The following is a 16983-nucleotide window of genomic DNA, read 5'->3' on the forward strand; positions in this document are numbered from 1 at the left end:
AAAAAAACAGGATCAACAGTAGAGTAACTTAGTTTTCTTTTTTATTAAAACAATCTTCTATAAAACATTCGACATCTCACACAATCATTTCTATCTTCTTAATATAGACTCAAATCACATTCCCCTCCTACCACCATAAAAAAACCTTAACTACAGGCTGCTGTAATTAAAGTTTTCCAGCCATGAAAGCACTCTACAGCTCCTCTTTCACTGTCTGGTTACCCTTAAGGTTGTTGTTTAGGTTACTGTAATGTACACATGCAGCTATGCCTTAACACAGATCAGAAGTATTTGGCTTTCCGGACAAGTTCTCCATGATACTAATCATTACAAGCTGCTGTGCAGGAGCAGCTTGACGCTGACCTGTATAGAGGCCGGATATGGAGAGTGTTTTCAGATGTTTTAAGGTTCAGTGTCCCGGCGGTGACATTCTCAAGATTTGGAGTAGTAGGCCCTGCACCTCATCATCCATTCGGCCCTGAAAGGAAACGACAAACAATAAAGGAAAATGCAGTTTCTTTATTGGTTCATTTACTAAAGTTACTGTTAATGTCACCGTAGGGAAATTTGTCTTGGACTCTGTATCCAATGGAAACAGTAATTCCAAATGTCTTTATTTCATGTTTATTTATATAGGGACAAGTATGCAGCAAGTAAGCTGATGCCACATACTACAGAATGTATAGCCTAAGATAATTTCCGATGCCAGTCCCTAGATCGGACTTCAAATCTGCCAAATGAACCAATAAGTTGATAAATCTACTGATCAACAGTGATGCTTCAGTCCTCTACCTGGGTGAAACAAAAGTAATTCTGTGATCTTGTACACTCTGTACTCACTGCTACCAGACACCTTAAAATGGGTCAAACTGAAAAAAAAAAATGCTTCAACATAGCAGAAACAAGAGGGTCAATGACCCCAAAACGTGGACCTTGCCTTCCCTGATAAAAGCCAGGTGCATCAGAAGTAGAGATCAGACTGGTAAGGTTCAAATACAAAGACCAGAGACCAGATGAGGGCCTAATGACTGGTGTGAAAGAAACAGCACAGAAAAACTTGTCTTGCCAAAAAGTATGCAGAGGAAGCAACTAAATTGCCGGTGTTCTCTTAAAGGTCAACGACACCTGAATGATCTCTCATTACAACCAACACGACAAAAAGAAAACGCTAATGTCTACACCTTGGTTGTGGAATATGATGAAAGTGATCTCCCTTTCCCCTGCACCTCTTCTGAAATTTCATCCACTTTGTCTGGTAAGCAGAGATGGATGACAGATCATTTTCACTCTTTATTGTCTGCTCCACAGACAGGGGCAAAGTCAAATTCAGCAGACTTATTGGCAGTGCAGCTATTTGTTCATAGCACATTTCATTAAAACAGACATGCAGACCCCCCCCCCCCTCCTCTAACAACAAAGATTTTAGTCTCTCTTTGCACACTGGCGTGTATGTGCACATTTAACTGACCTGGACAGCTGCCAATAAATGGGAGCGGTATATAGCCACCACCTGTTTATGCTTTCTCTCCCAGTCCTGCAAAGACAAAATGTTACTGTCATGTACGGATTGGAGTTTTTCATACGTATCTGTATATTTCAATTTTGAAAAAAAAAGAAAAAGTATTTTTATTATGTTCTCCTCACCTGTAGCTGCTGTGTTAGTATGGCAATCCTGTTCTGCCAAGCCACTTGCTGCCCTGGGTTCCCATGATGAGTGGATGAGGTTGAGGAGGTGATGCCCAGAGGAGGTGACAGAGCTCCCAGGGCCTCCTTTAGTCGAAACACCTCCTTAGACAGCTCCGTTATCTGAAGACAGGCAGACACATCAGTTCAACAAACTCACTGGTAATTTAAAGGCAGAACCTTATGGAGCAGAACCCTCACCTTGCGGTCCTTCTCCTTGACCAGGCCCTGGGATTCCTGGATGTCCTTGTGGAGCTCCTGGATGTGGCTGGATTTGGCCTGTAACTCGGCTAGCTGCTGCTGCACAGTGGCCAGCTGGGACTCTGCAACCTGCCGCTCACTTTTGTTAAAGAGAGCATCCCGTTGCACCTGGAACACCTAGACCAGTATAAGAGCAACCTGTCACCACAGCAAGGAAAATCTATCTATGCAATGACTCAAAAACAGAGGCCTTCTGCTTATGTAGAAGTAGAGTCAGAACCATGTATTTAAATAGGAAGTAATATTCACAATTTAATGCAGACATAAAAACATTATTGCAGGAAAAAAAGAGAAATGGATGAATGTTAGATGTTTTACCTGTGCTGTTTATTGCAAAAGCACAGGTATTGCAAAAAATCAGAGTAGTATGTTTTTATGACAATACAGCCTCCCTTCCCAGCACAATGTTACATGAAACAATATGTGGTCATCTCAGAGATGTTTTTAAAATAAATATTCAGTCATCATATCCCATAATTAATTTGTTGGAAAAAAGATTAAGCCCTGTGTCCACCTAGCGTCTTTTTTTCTCAGCGCCAGCGTTCTTTTTTCAGTTGTTTTCAATGGGTAGAGGGATTCGCAGCAGAAAAAAAACACTTGGATGAAAAGCGCAGCGCCCAGCGTAATTTTTTCAAGCGCTCTGCCGTTTTGGTGTGGCCGCTCCGAGCGCTCAAATTGAAAATCTAACAACTTTTCAGAAAGGCACTGTTGACGTCAGGGGCGCTGTTTTCAAAATGTATGATATTCCCTGTATTTTAGCCTCCTACGTTTGGTATGTTGTGCTCACATTGTCTTTGCTCTGTGTCTGCTGGGGTAAAGAACGATCTCAAATATAAAAACATGCAGCATAAAGTAACCGAGCCGTGTCGGTCATACAGCGGCCGTTGTCAACCAACTGTTGTCATAGAAACAGCGCACAAACACTCCCAAGCGTACAACAAGCACTTTTCTGCCCGGAAAAATCGCTAGGTGGACACGGGGCCTTACGCAGTTTACAAGGTGAAAGTTTGACTGCCTCTACCCAGTTAATGGGGAAGTTATTTTTAGAAAATCATTAGGAGCTTATAATGCACATATAAAGTACTTCAGTAGGCACATACAGGATTCACAGGGATTGATGAAACAGAGGGACGCACTGAAAAGAGAAAGTAATACACATATGAATAATGTAGAGGCCATAAAGAGGCCTTCATGGAACACGACTCACTTTGTGGTGAACACAATAAGATCTAATGCAACTTTAAGATCTAATGCAACATTAGAAGGGATTTGAGAAGGTACACACATAAATGCAAACACACTTACCTCAGTGCAGGTTTTTTCATGTTTGCGAGTGAGATCGTTGAAACGGGCCGTGATGGCGTTGATTTCAGCCTGCAAAGAGAGCCGCTGAGCTTCATGGTCCTCCTTAGAGATCAGACCCTGTTCTGCAGCCTTTTGGGACTTCAGCTCTCGCAGCTCCATCTCCTTATCACTCAGAGCCTCCTGAGCTGCTGCTGCACTGCTCTCACTGGCCTGCAGGGAGTGCTGGAGCTCTGCCTGAGAAGCAGGAAGCAAAAGGATTACATGATTACCTCTTCAAAAACAGAAATGTTCTGCTTGTAATGCTGATCATTTAAGCAATATGTAAACAACACACAAGCTCCTAAACAGGCCTGAGAAAACCCTCAAACATATTAACTCACATAATTAAAATAATTAAACATTTTAAAGGCAATTAATTACCATAATATGCATTGTCATAGAAAAACATACTGTTATCTGCAATAATATTCTCTGCTTTCATTGGAAATCAATGATTAGTCATCAACAGTTTACCTTTTGTCCCCTTCTTAATTTTACCTACACAACCTTTTGATATCAGCAAACAAATACCTGCTACTAGCTGACAGGCTGATAATGTTTCCCCATTTAAAATCTGCTTCTTCATAATGGGTCATTTATATTTTGAAAACTAAATCACACATAATGGGCAGCCATTTTAACACAAGGTACTGGTGTGTCTCCATCTCCTCCTTTCCACTAGGATAACTTATTAAGGATGCAGGAGCTCATTGTGAAATGGTGTAACCATTGACTGTATTAAAGAAGTGAACAAAGCTACCTTGATATCACCAATTATTCATAGTTAGTTTTGCCATTAAACGCACAGTATGTACATTCCGCTGCCATGAGAATGTTTCTTTCTGCTACCCCCTACTACCTACTGTAGTCAAGAAGAACGGGTGAAAATGGAAACGAGGAAGAGAATATGTTTACCGTAAAGATAAAGTTTGCAAGTATAATATACATCATGTTTTGATCACAACAGTGAATACAGCAGAAGTACAGCAGCTTTCAGTAGCAGTTCCTACTCCCTTATGTAGCAGTCTTTGACTAGCATCAGGTGTTTTCATGGCAACAAATGTTGTGTCTGTCATGACAGCCACAACAATACATGCCCCATTACAACAATAAAATTAAGGATTTCTCTGGCTTTGATAACTGTTGGAAATGTTTGAATACTGAATGTGAGTACTCGTTGAGTACGCAATGTAAGTACTCAACAAAAATATACATATATAACATAGGGTGAGTATATTTTTTATTTCTACATATTGTATCTTAAAAGTTCCTCATTTTGTAGCTTTGAGTTTGAAATGACCACCTCGGACCACAGGGTGGATACATATTGTTATGTCTCTAACCTGACTTACAGGTCTCTTTGTGAGCTACTTGTCACAGTTATCCACACATTCAAACACATGCTGCCGTATTGTCTCATTTTCTCTAAATGGGACTATTTCTCAAAGGGGAAAAGTTTACTGAGGATATAAACCATCTTAGAAGTTGTGTCATATCCTCCTCTGAATAAATACAATTTTCCAGTTCCAAGCCGGCCACATTAGAAAGAATGCAGGTTTATGGCACTCCCACATTGGCTTCACTTTCGAAAGCATATGGAATGTCCACTTCTTATGTAAAGTATGGGCCTTACATGAAATTAAGGAATATTTCATCTTCTAAAAGAACCCAAACACCCCTATACTCCAATACTACCCAAGATCAGTCTTATTATAAGATCTGACATTTCCCATTCTGACCTTGATTTTCTCGTGCTCCCCTTTAGGTACAGCATCCTGCATGACCTCCAGTTTGGCCTCGAGTTCTGCAGCCTGCTCCTCAGCCTGACGACGCAGGGTCTTCTCCTCCTGGAGCTCCTGCAAAGTCTGAGCCAGCTGCTCTGAAACTGCAGACAGCGCCTCCTTATGCTTTGACAGAGGCACTGCGTCTTTCAACTGTAGGGCATCCTGTGCCCGACCCTCTCGTTCAGCACACAGGCAGTCAAGGGCCTGGGACGCTTCCTGCCTCGCCACCTCCAGTTCCTCTCTTACAGCTGCCAGAGAACATCTGGAGGGATCTATTTGGACAGAAGCGTGGTCATTAAGAAAATACAAAGAAAGTCAGTCTTTTATCCTTTTTTAAACCTTACTTAAAGTAGCACACCTGTTATAACTGAGGGCTCCGAGCTCTCTGAATGCTCCTCCTCCTCTTCCTCTTCTTCCTCCTCTGTTCTTGGAGGAGGCCTGAGTCTCTCCAGATCAATGAGAGCAACGTTGAGCCTTCTAGCAACCTCCGCCCGTTCCCTGGCAAGCTGCTCACACTGGAGCCCCAGAGTCACCTGCACCTCCTCCAACTCGGAGCGGGGCACACTCTTTCTCAGCTGCCCCTCCAGCTCTGCCACACGCTCCTGTAGACGTCGGACCCGATCTCCTTCTCCTGCCGTTCCTACTTCTTTTGCTGACGTCCTACTATCTGCCAGGTTTGCCTCCAGGTCATCCAATTTTGCTCGGAGGAGCTTCACTGTTTCAGTCTCTTCTTCTTCGCCGTCTCTCTCGTTTTTCCCTGTAGATTGTTTCTGGGCCAGAGCAGCATGGAGTTCCTTCACTTTCTCCATCAGCTGTTTGATTGTGTCACTGTCCTGGCTGCTCTGGACCATTGCCTCGCCCCGTCTCTTAGCTAGCTCCTCCTCTAGCTCCGTCACCCTCGCTCTCAGCTGCTGTGCCTCTTGGCTGGGACCCTCCTCTGCAGCCCCAGACACGACTTCAGTCCCACCACCTGCCACCTCAGTATCCCTCTCACCACACTCCACTGAAAGCACCCCAAGGCGCATCTGCTCCTTCAGCTCCTCCAGCTCTGACTGGGAGGACGCCAATTGCTCTGTAAGGCCTCGCAGCTTCTCCTTCAAAGATTTGATACTCTCTGCATCTGAACTCCTACTCTGAGACTTCTCATCAGCACTGCAGAACAAGACAAGATCATCAGAGGCCTTTTTTTTCTTCTTAAAAACAAACTTGCATGAGAATATCCTAAATTAAATCAAACCATAACACTACCAGGAGTCATTTGTGTACTGACCGATTTTGTAATAATACCATCAGTTAATTAATTATACTTTTGTCAGGTAACAGTTTATCAACCGGCATTTGTTTATTAATTAACAGTACAAAAACTGAAAGGTACTCTTTTAACCAATATATTAGATGGATAAATGTATCAAATTCTTAATTTTCAGAAAAGAAAAATCAAATAATGTTAGCATTTTTTTATTGCTGCCAACTACCGGTAATTGATATACATACAAAAACTTGTCAACATTACTTAAGGTAAAATATAAAAATTAAACACAACTAAATATTTTTACTCAAACCTAAAAAAGAAATATTTTATTTTAGACTCTTTTGTTATGCAGGTATTCAGCAACAACAATGTTTAAAAAATGAGAAATATCAACCCAAGACCCCCATAGAAATCAATGATGGCATGCTTTCATTTTTTGCACCTACGCCTCAGCCTCCTGCATGCTGCAGGGAAAATGTAAATGCTCAGCATTTTTAAAAATGGCATTGACAGAGGCCTTGAGCAGATACTGCTGAGATTTTACAACTGATATTAGCAAAGGTTTGCACATCTCCGTGTTAAGGACTCAACTAATACAGATGAGTTCAAATGAATGTGACCTGTAATGGCTTTTTCAGTTTTCTAGTCATAGATGTGCCTGAATGTATAAACAAAGCAATTTTACCACTCCTCGACCACACTGGACAATTCTTCTGAAGCCTGGGTCTGAGAGAGACGCTCCTGAAGGTCTTCAAACTCCTTCCTCAGGGTCTCGTACTGGACCAGGGGCACAAAGTCCGAACTGGAAGTCAACATGTCTGTGTCATCCTTCTCAAACATCTCCAGCATCTGAACACGGGAGGAAGGTAAATTTGTGATGAAGGATTTATTTCATCATTGATTTATTTCAAATTTAAAGTGAATACAAACCCCCTGGCTAAACAATCCATTAATAGTACTCCCTGGTTTACTTACGTCAATATGAGTTATGGAGTCTTAGTCATTTAATTCTCAGAAGGAGGTTTTAGTTAGTACTTAACTTCTGTCTTCCCGCACAGACTCAGACCCTCTTTGCTCTCATATAACTGCCCTACATTCTTGTCTGACTCTCTTTTCAAACAGCAGGTTAAACTGACAGTCTTGGCCTCAGTCACCGCTATTCTTATTGAGTTGAATGAGAAGCAATACAACTAAATATTTAAAGAAAAAAATCATCCTTCATTGCTCAAACCAGAATAACACATTCAGTGAAGTATGTCTACAATATGCCCCCATGTCTGCATCTGATGCTGTCCTGTTCTATTTATACTTGTGTGAACACTGCCTTAACACAGCAGAGTACCAGAGAACACGGTCATAGACTTAAAGTGGTCATGACTAATGCTTGAGTCAGGGACATTCAACATCTCTGAACCAGTCTCTTCATCTTCAGCTAACGAACCGTAAACTGTTCACTTCACCAGTGGAAAAAAAAAAGGTTTGAGTGCTTTTTAATGAACATCTCACTTTCAAGATTTTTTTCCTATGTGTGTAAACATTATGTCTGTATCTTGGCATGATTCACTCTCATGACCTTACCTGCACTTTGAGAACTAGCTCAGAGTTCTGTGAGGTAAGTTCCTCTATTTGATTGCGCAGTTCAGCAACAATCTTTGGGTCTGCAGGGGCTAGAGAGGGGTGGGCCGAGTCAGTGTCCTCCTCACGAGTGGCCTCATCTGGGGAAGCAGAGGCTCTTGAGCGCTTGGAGAGCAGCTTCTCTAGAAGGAAAATGAAAGAGCAACCACAACAACAAAGAAATCTGTGTACTTCAGATGTGGTTAGACACAAAGCAATACACTAACTCATGCATGGAAAAACATGCATGCTTTCTTTAAGGGCCTGGAAGTGCTTATTCACAGTCAGATAGTCAGCCAGATAGCATACCTGGGAAGTCCAACATTTCATCCATGTCCTCAGAGTCACTGGTCCCAATGCCATTGTATCCCTTCAGCTCCTTAAGGAGATTGTCTCTCTCTGCTTCTGCCTCCTCAAGACGCTGTTTTAGTGTGGACAACTGAATTGTACATATATGTGTAAAAATGGTGGTCCTTCACAAAAATGTACTTGTCTCTCGTACACTCAGAGCTCTAACGCAGAGGTATACATTTACATACAGAACAGTACCTCCTCCAGGGCAGAGAGGGCGCTCTGTTGCTGCTGCTCCAAGGCTTTGATCTTCTGAAGCAGACGGCCTCTTTCAAGCCGCAGCCGTCGTATTTCCTCAAACACCTCTTCATCCTCTGGCTAGCACGGAAAACCACATTAAATAAGGGACGCTAATAGTCTAAATATTAATGAAGTTCAAACAGCAAGCACAGCCAAGAGAAAGTGAATCGTACTCACCTGGGCTGGTTGCTGTGTTTCAAGAGGCTGTGGAGAAGGCAACTGGGACTGGAGCCTGGGGGACTGGGCAGGTGGAGCTGGACTCCTGGGCCTTGGGGATGGGGGCAAAGCCTGGATCTTTGTGATAGGGACAGAATAGAATGAATAACGTTATTAAAGACACATTATTCTTTGGTAAATCTCTTGAGGACTAATGCTGTATTAGACAGTTACTACCAAAGAGATGATTTTTAAATTGACATCAATATGGACACAGTTGTATCTTGTTTTCAGTCAAGTAGTATTATTTGGTTCTTTTTTATTTAATTGGTCGACTGGGACTCGCAATGTAAAGGTGAGACAAATATTTTGATTCATCCTGAACGTAACAGTTCTACTTTCTCATTATGTTAATGAGAAATTCTTCTATGGAAAATCGATTCATTTCATAGTTCACAATACACTGTAAGTATTGATAGTAGCCTGTGCCATTTGCTTGAAGGCAGGGAACCAACGAAGGAGGTCAATGTACCCTTTATTTATACTTAAAGTGTACATAATGTTTCCATCCACTGAGAGGTTTCTCACAGTACCTGAAGAGGAGAGCGGGGTGGTGGAGGAGCTTTCCTTTTGCGGGGGGCTGTGCCCCCTAGCATGGATGAGGCACCTGAGGGAACTTGGGGGTGCTGCGTGGGGGTGGGAGGTTGATCACAGACAAGCAGAGGTCAAGCTCAACTTAAAAACGGGGAAAACAGAGGGAACTTAGATAAGACACAGTGTCGGCAACAAATGGGGACCGCAAGCCAATGAAAAGAAAGCAGAACACAAAAACAATGACCTCATATTGAAGACATGCACAATATGATCAGCCAAAGAAGGCCATGATCTCATTTGATAGAGGGAGTGATCCATCACACGGCTATGCAACATTACCTCCTCGTCTGCGCCCTCAGCAGCTATGTATGCAGGAGGAAAGAGACACAAGAAACTTAAACCTGACACACGAACATGTAGTTCATATTAGTGCCTCGTACGAACAACTGTAGAAACCTCAAAAGTTTTATTTAAAACTAAGGAGGTCAGGCACCATATGCACAAAAATCTCCTTTTCAAACTAGCCACACATGTGTTTTACATATCAACAGTGCCTTTCAGGAGATAAAAGTGGAACAAGAAGCCTTGCACTTTTTTTTTAAACCCACTTTAGAATCACACCCAGCTGTCCTCCTGATCCACTTCCTTCTATTACAGTAGTTTCCTGGGGGAGTAGACACTGCCAGGATCCAGAGCGGCGCACACACACACAGAAGTCATACAATGGGGCTGATAATCTGTTAGACGCTGCTGCCCCGTGTCTTATGTCTGTACCAGTTTATATAAATAAAAATGGACGTCTTATTTATTTAACAAACCTTACTTTATTTTAATTGTAATTATTAATTAATAGAGAAAGAGAGTATCTAAAGGGCAGCACGTCTTAATTGGGAAGGTCTTGTGACGGCAACCACTGCTTTTAATAAAGACTACAGGCCCTCTTCTGTACCTGGAGGTGCTCCATTCTCCAACATATGCATGATGGCTTGGTTTCCAGTGGTTACGCTGTAGTCCATGACTTTGTGTCCAAGAGCGTCAACCAGCTGTGTGTTGGCCCCACCTCTCAGTAGAGCCTCTACTGTCTCAACACTGTCACTCTCACATGCCAGCATCAACGCAGACCTGTTTACAACATATCATAAACTTACAAGTTAAACAGCAAATAAACAATGCCATTGAATACAAGTTTGAACCTACAAAATGTTTATTTTAATAAAATAATCAAGGCTTTGTTTCATTATGATTTGTAGGACACCTTTACCAAATCTAAGGCACTGAAATTTCCTATTGAATAGCAGCCTGAAGAAATATTGGTCTTTTCACTCTGTTAACTGAGGGATAACTCTCTAATCATCCTGATGTCCAAGTTAAAACTAAAGCAAATGACCCCTGCTGGAGGTCTTGACCTGCATCCTTCCAAACCCAGCCCATCCAATAGAGATGTTCTATGGGAATCCATCCTATGTCCTAACCCAGACAACCCATCTGCTTAGACAATAATCCTGTGTGAGTTTTTTGGGGTTCTAGCTTAGCTAAGAAAGCCGCTTCATGACCAAGTCTGCCTCAGCAGGCCTCCCACTGTCAAACCCTCTGTTTTTTCATTTAGGAAAGCTTTAGCCAAAACGGAAATGAGAGCAGGCAGTAAGATATTAGAGGACAGGATGGTGGCCACACGGCCTCACCAAACCCTTACTATCACACAGAGGAGGAGCAGAAAATCTCTCTAGGTGGTTATCATACATTTGGCAGTACCTTCCCTGGTTGTCTTGAATGTTTGCGTCGGCACCTCGACCAAGCAGAAAGACACAAAGCTCCACTCTGCTCATCTGTGCTGCTAGGATCAAAGGGGTGGCCCCATCCTGACAAAGACACAAGATTATTCAAACATGAAGGGTCGAAAACACAGATAATTTATCATGTTGTCTACTGTGATAGGTCAGAGCAAGGATAAATAAAGAATCAGTGAAACCAAGCTCAAAATACTGTAAATAAACTTTTCAGCTTGCCTCATCCAGCACATCCAGACTTGCTTTGAAGTCCCACAGGGTCTCTGTACAGGACAAACAGCCACTGACCGCTGCAGGAAAGCATCAGAGTAATGGTTAACATCAGATCAATATATTCAGAATAGCCTGTACTGTATGAAGTAAAAATGAAATCACTAATCAATGCTCTTTGAAATGTGCATGATAGATTAAGGATGAATTTGAAAGTTCAGTATTAAGATTGTGTTTCCTTTACAAACTTAAAACCATGTCGAATCGGTCGGATCTCTGACTATGCAGAGTACGTGTTGTGTCACCAAACTGGTGTTCTGATCTGTCAATGTTACCTGCATGATGAAGCGGTGTCCTGCCAATGGTGTCAGTGCAATCCACTGCTAATCTCTCCTGTCAAAGAAAATAGAGGCAACAGCAGAGTACAGCAAAAGATAAACCATTTGTGATAATTAATGATTATTATGTCATCAACCGGACTATGTTGAAATTTTGTGTTTTACCTGTAAGAGTCTCTTTAAACACTCCGATTGGCCGTTTTTAGCTGCGAGATGAAGGGCACTGAAGCCTGGGATCATTTATAAGCAGATCATGACACGTGTGATTCAACAGCCTTGGGTTGAGAGATAAAAAAAAACTTTGATTGGATAATAAAATATCCTACCAGCTCCATCAGTGATGTTGAGGTCTGCTCCCTGAGCGATGATGACCTCCAGGCAGTCTAGCCGCCCTCGGGATGCACAGAGGTGGAACCTGCAAGAAGATGAAGGACAAAACATGTCACTTTAATCATTATAGGTGAGGATGGATCATTATTTTGTATATCAAATTTGATTCCAAAGAGCTGTACAACTCTAACCTCTCCATCAGTGTTGTTTGATCTTCAAATTAATTTACACTCTTTACAATGAAAGAAATTGCACCTTTTCTAATTTACAGGAAGCAACAGTAGAAGTACACTAAGTAAAATCTAAGAAGAAGTTAAATATACATAAGGAAGCTTCTAATGAATGCACATATCCTTCAAGTAGATAAATAAGGTACCCAACTTACGCTGACTTGCCCTCTCCATCCAGCTTGGTAGGGCAGAGACCTTTTTTGGCGATAAGAGCCATAACTTTGTCCGGTTCATTCTGCTCCACGGCCTGCAGGAGCCTCTCATCACTCTTACTCCAGTCCTGACTCTGAAGGGGGCCAGGGCAAAGAACAGGTCAGCACCCTGAAATGCCCCAATGGAAACTGATACCAAAATGCATTTCTCATGCATGCAACACACAAACAACACGTGAATATGCAGCCTCCAGAAATATCAGCCAAAAACAATGTGCAACAACCAAGGAAATGCATAAAAAAGTTGTACAAGTTACAATAAACTTCCTAAAAGACATACAAAAATGTAAAAAGAGGGATAAAGGTGATCAATCTTTTTGTGGTGGATAAAGATAGAGAAAATACCTACTGGAAGCGGCAGCAGACTGAAGCAAGGACAGAGTCGCTTCATCAGGCTAAAAACAGGCTGCTGAGGATCCATACCAGCTAGCAAGGTTTTACACACACTTCACTAAATACAGCTACTGAGCACCAAGCCACCACTGAGTTTCCTGACTGACAATCCACTCTGCATCATGGCTACATAACAAACGCAAACATTTTCATTAGTTTCTCCAGTGAACTCTGCTTTCTTTGACATACCCTTAAGAGGTCAAAACATCAGAGTGAGCTACATACCAGTGAATTTATAATCCTCTAATGAAGTAAATATCGCGCCACATTACAGCTCTGATACGCACACTGTGTCACAGCTATTTGCTGTCCTCAAAGCAACGACCCCCAATGCAAAGCTCCCTCTCCGCATCCAAATTGTGATCCAGTCATCCTCTTTCGGTTGCTTGCAGAGATACAGCAGCGGGACACACATAGCCAGTCCTCAGTACCCTGCAACTCTCTCACACACAGCCACCTCCTTCCTCCCCTCGCTGTCCTCCTTTCTCTAACCTATTAATTTATTTTTCTCCAGAGCAGAGCATCCTTCTCTCCATAATTGTTAGTTTTTAGTCAGGTCCTGTACGGTACCCCCCCCCCCCCCCCCTCCCCCCCCCCCTCCTGGCAGCGTCACACTGTGCTGTAGATCTGTTCCTCCGCAGTTACAGAGCTAGGCCAGTGTGATGTGAGGACTCAGCAAAAAGAAGAGAAACTGAGCTGGCTCTGTTCGGCAGGTTTGGATTGTTATTTACAGGGAGGAGGGGATGTACGTAGGCAACAAAAACAAGCTAATATCTACAGTAAGAAATACTTCAAGGAAATGGAAGTCTCATTGACACATGGTTACGGGTGAAACTCGTACGTATGTTACAGGACATGTATTTATAAATACACAATTTTTGTAGTTGGGTAGTTTGACTGTTACATAAAACAGGCCCCCTGAGCAGCTAGCTCAACAGCTTAAGATCATCCTTATCACCAATATTTTGGTGGTTATGTAAAAACCTGGAGGTAGATTTTCTCCTTATAGCAACAAACAGTACAAAGTTGTAAATGTGCCAAAAGCATCATCAGGACCCTAATTCTTATTGAATTTGTTTTAATCTAAAGCTATCAGCTGCTATTTTGTCTGCAGGAGCATGGGCCCAGTGCTACAAGGATGCAAGTTCGCTTCACAAGAATGCAACAAGCAATTGGATAAATTGAGCAGGAAAAATGTTTACTGGTGGGCAAGCCTAACCCTTATATTACAAATTACAAAATATCTTAAGGGTGACAGCAGGAAAGTGGGGATTCTTTCATTGTCTGTGCATGCTTGTGAATAATTGAAGGCTACCTGAGATCTCTGGTTATAGCAGCAGTCTGGAGACAGCACTGCTCTCCTGCTGCTGCTCAGTGACACTGAAACCCAGGGACCCCCACACTAACAACCTGGGATCTTTATAAATTTCTACTTAATGTGGAGCAGATTCGATATTAGGTCAATACACAGCTTGTGTGACCTAACCTCTAAATAGAAAACTGGTGTAATAATTTTCTTTAAAAAAAACAACAACAACTGTACAGCCTCCTATGTGCATAAAAAGATGGTTCTTACCTCGTTCTTTTTAAACTTTGCCTTCAGACTCTTCATAATGGGTTAATAGCCTCAGTCTTAATACAAACACTGCAATGATAAAGGCAAAAGGTTGAAATGTACAGCTTATTTCGTGTGTCTTATAAATGGGTTATTAATGAATAAACCTGTGTTGTCCCAGCAACATGGCAACATGTGGTTGTAGCAAAATGTTAGATATAGACTACATAAGGACTGTACCAACCAACAGCATGCTTACAGCCCTAATAAAACTATAACACTTTAAACAGAGGTGTAAAGTGAGCAGTCAAAACGTGCACCTACCTGTAGGGGTACCGTTTCAGGTAAGTGTCTCTGACTCTCTGTCCCATAAGCTTTTCTGTAAAATACTGAAGTCACTGATGCCTCGAGGACAACGGATATGCACCCGCCCTCGTCGCATATCAACCAATCAGCAATGCGCAAAACACCGGATCAGCGTTTGATTGGCGATGATTGATGATGTCTGTCGCGTGTAGCTCGAACATGCCCAAATGCGTATCATTTTAAAATTGTGTGCAGAAGTGAGGATTTGTAATTCTGTGATTCACAATAAGGTGAAAAGACTGTAAACTGAGAGAGCAGCATTCCGTTCCGAACGTCCTCTAATTTTGTCGGTGTTTTCCGCCACAGCAGTACTCCGACAATTAAACACAGTGGGTTGTGATAAAGTTCCTTACTTTGGACATTTTTGCCAGCCCAATCATTGGCACGCACAAGTAAGTTCAACCAATGACAACAACGGAAAACCTGGACCCGGAAGCCCATTGAACTGCAATGAAAAAGTGAGGTTAGTGGAAAAATGAGTAGGCTACTGTTGTATATAGGTCTAACTGAACAAATGAACACTGAACTTTGCGCTTCATTACATTTTTATATTAAATATGGTGATGGCATAGGAATTTGAGCCTAAAGTTGTTTTTTTTTTTTTTAGATCTATACCCTACATGTAGGCTATTGGGCTGCCCGGTTCTTGGTCATGTAGCCGACAGGTGACACTTCGACAATTTCATTAGGCTGTGACGTAAAATCAGACCGGTGCATGTTGACATTTCAGAATGGATACGTGCAATATACACAAACCACCAAATGAGGGCAGTAAATACAAGGAAAACGAAACCTAAAACAATCTATTCCACCAGTAGGCCTACAAGTCTTTGGAGCGTCTTTCTAGCCCCAAATTCGTCTGAAACAGTCATTCAGAACATATTTAAATTAAATGCATGAGTTTGAAAGAGAGCCGATAATGATTTGTGTCAGGCAGCACATGACTGTCTTGAGCCACTGATGCTTTGCGGCGTGTTTGTGAACATTTCATATTTATAAATGACGCAGTTCAGCTGGCAAAGAGCAACAACTGAAAGCTGAAGTTTAGAGGAAATGTCACATCCATATTTAGCACTTTATAATGAGGGCGTCTTATTAATTTCCACAGCGCCTTGCGCCTCTGCAATTAAATCTTTGGCTCCTATGCAACAGTGTATATTTTGCATGCAAAAACACATTGACTGTTTTCCTTTCTGAAAGTCTGCTTGAGATGATTAAATTATCTCTCACTGTGATGTAGCCTTTCCATTTCTACACCCCCCCCCCCTCCCCACCCCCTGAGTCTGACAGTGCACCTGTCTCTTTCTTTCTTTCTTTTCACACATTTGTATCCCTTGCTTAAACACAGTTCTAGCTTTCACTTTGAGCAAGATGGAAACAATTTTGTGTGCTCTATGTTTCTGGATTGAATGGGTTAAAGGTTTAGGGCAGTAAGATTGTGCAGATGAAAAGGGGGATGTATCAGAGGAGGGGGGTTAGGAGGAATATGATTGGTACATACAAAGGTGATACAAGAGCAAAAGCTGCAAAGGTATGGAAGTATCTGTGAGTATGATGGGCAGGAAGGGTGCAGGGTCCCTGAAAAACCAAAAGATGCTTAGTATAGATGAGAGGATGAGATTTTAACTTGTGGAAATAATTCATTATTTACAGAGAAATGATCCCTATATGCAGACACCTTCTTCAATCAAGATAATTTAACAAGATATGTTTTAGCTAACTGAATTAATCGATCTTATCCCCAGAAGATAAGACCTCTTGCTCAACTTAGCCTCTCGATCTTGTTCATATGATAAACACTAATTCTCACAATATATGAATCTCGCTCCATGACTTTTCAACATTATGCTCTAGTTCTGTTAACATAAAAACATCTTTTGGAGGAAAACTGAGCAAAAAGGTGATATAAACATGAACCCTGGAGAACTATTCCAACAAAACAAATTTAACAGGTCTTTGGCTGAAGGCTTATGTCATGCCATGTCCTTCTGTTGTCACTTTTAGAGCCTCATCATTTTATCAATAGGAATGCTGGGACCTCGAATCAAGTTGCAATAACACACTTTTTGAGACCTCAGATTTCCAAAACATTTAAGGACTCTTTTTTTTTTTATCTCAATGACCTTCCTTTAGGATCTGCAGCCAGTAATGGGAGAACACAAGAGCAGACATACTTAGGCAGGAAGACATGAAGGATTTGATGGCATACTGTTGATGGTTGTGGTCAGAGCAGTGGGGGTTGATTCTAGCTCAGTGACCTCATCCAGCCTCCTGCCTTGGGAG

The 16983-nt window shown here is 42.0% G+C and overlaps 1 protein-coding gene across 2 annotated transcripts; it reads right to left on the reverse strand.

Annotated features, from left to right (window-relative positions):
• Positions 1-24: 24 nt before the first annotated feature.
• Positions 25-13348, reverse strand: ankrd24 (ankyrin repeat domain 24). Of its 2 annotated transcripts, XM_065955978.1 has the most exons (21): positions 12736-13348; positions 12330-12460; positions 11941-12029; positions 11780-11844; positions 11612-11669; positions 11286-11356; positions 11032-11138; positions 10229-10401; positions 9619-9641; positions 8707-8823; positions 8488-8607; positions 8248-8377; positions 7903-8081; positions 7010-7173; positions 5431-6224; positions 5028-5344; positions 3250-3483; positions 1885-2061; positions 1645-1806; positions 1469-1534; positions 25-478 (listed from the first exon to the last, which is right to left on the reverse strand). In XM_065955978.1, the coding sequence occupies exons 1-21, from the start codon at positions 12805-12807 to the stop codon at positions 410-412; spliced, it is 3318 nt and encodes a 1105-aa protein (XP_065812050.1). In that variant the 5' UTR covers positions 12808-13348; the 3' UTR covers positions 25-409. The 2 variants fall into 2 exon arrangements, with proteins under 2 accessions (XP_065812050.1, XP_065812049.1); XM_065955977.1 differs by lacking the exons at positions 11286-11356; positions 11612-11669; positions 11780-11844; ... (1 more) ...; positions 12330-12460; positions 12736-13348 and adding an exon at positions 9279-9371 and having other exon boundaries at positions 11032-11134.
• Between the last annotated feature and the right edge of the window lie 3635 nt (positions 13349-16983).

This window comes from Labrus bergylta, chromosome 6 (assembly GCF_963930695.1).
Source record: "Labrus bergylta chromosome 6, fLabBer1.1, whole genome shotgun sequence".
Classification (NCBI taxonomy): domain Eukaryota; kingdom Metazoa; phylum Chordata; class Actinopteri; order Labriformes; family Labridae; genus Labrus; species Labrus bergylta.

Bases quoted from the DNA above. Each gene is read 5' to 3' on its own strand.
- ankrd24 (XM_065955978.1), bottom strand. From the start codon at position 12,807: ATGGATCCTCAGCAGCCTGTTTTTAGCCTGATGAAGCGACTCTGTCCT. The intron at 8,608-8,706 runs GTGAGTACGATT...TTTCCGTGCTAG, and splicing joins AAACACAGCAACCAGCCCAG to CCAGAGGATGAAGAGGTGTT. The intron at 1,807-1,884 runs GTGAGGGTTCTG...GCCTGTCTTCAG, and splicing joins TCAAGGAGAAGGACCGCAAG to ATAACGGAGCTGTCTAAGGA.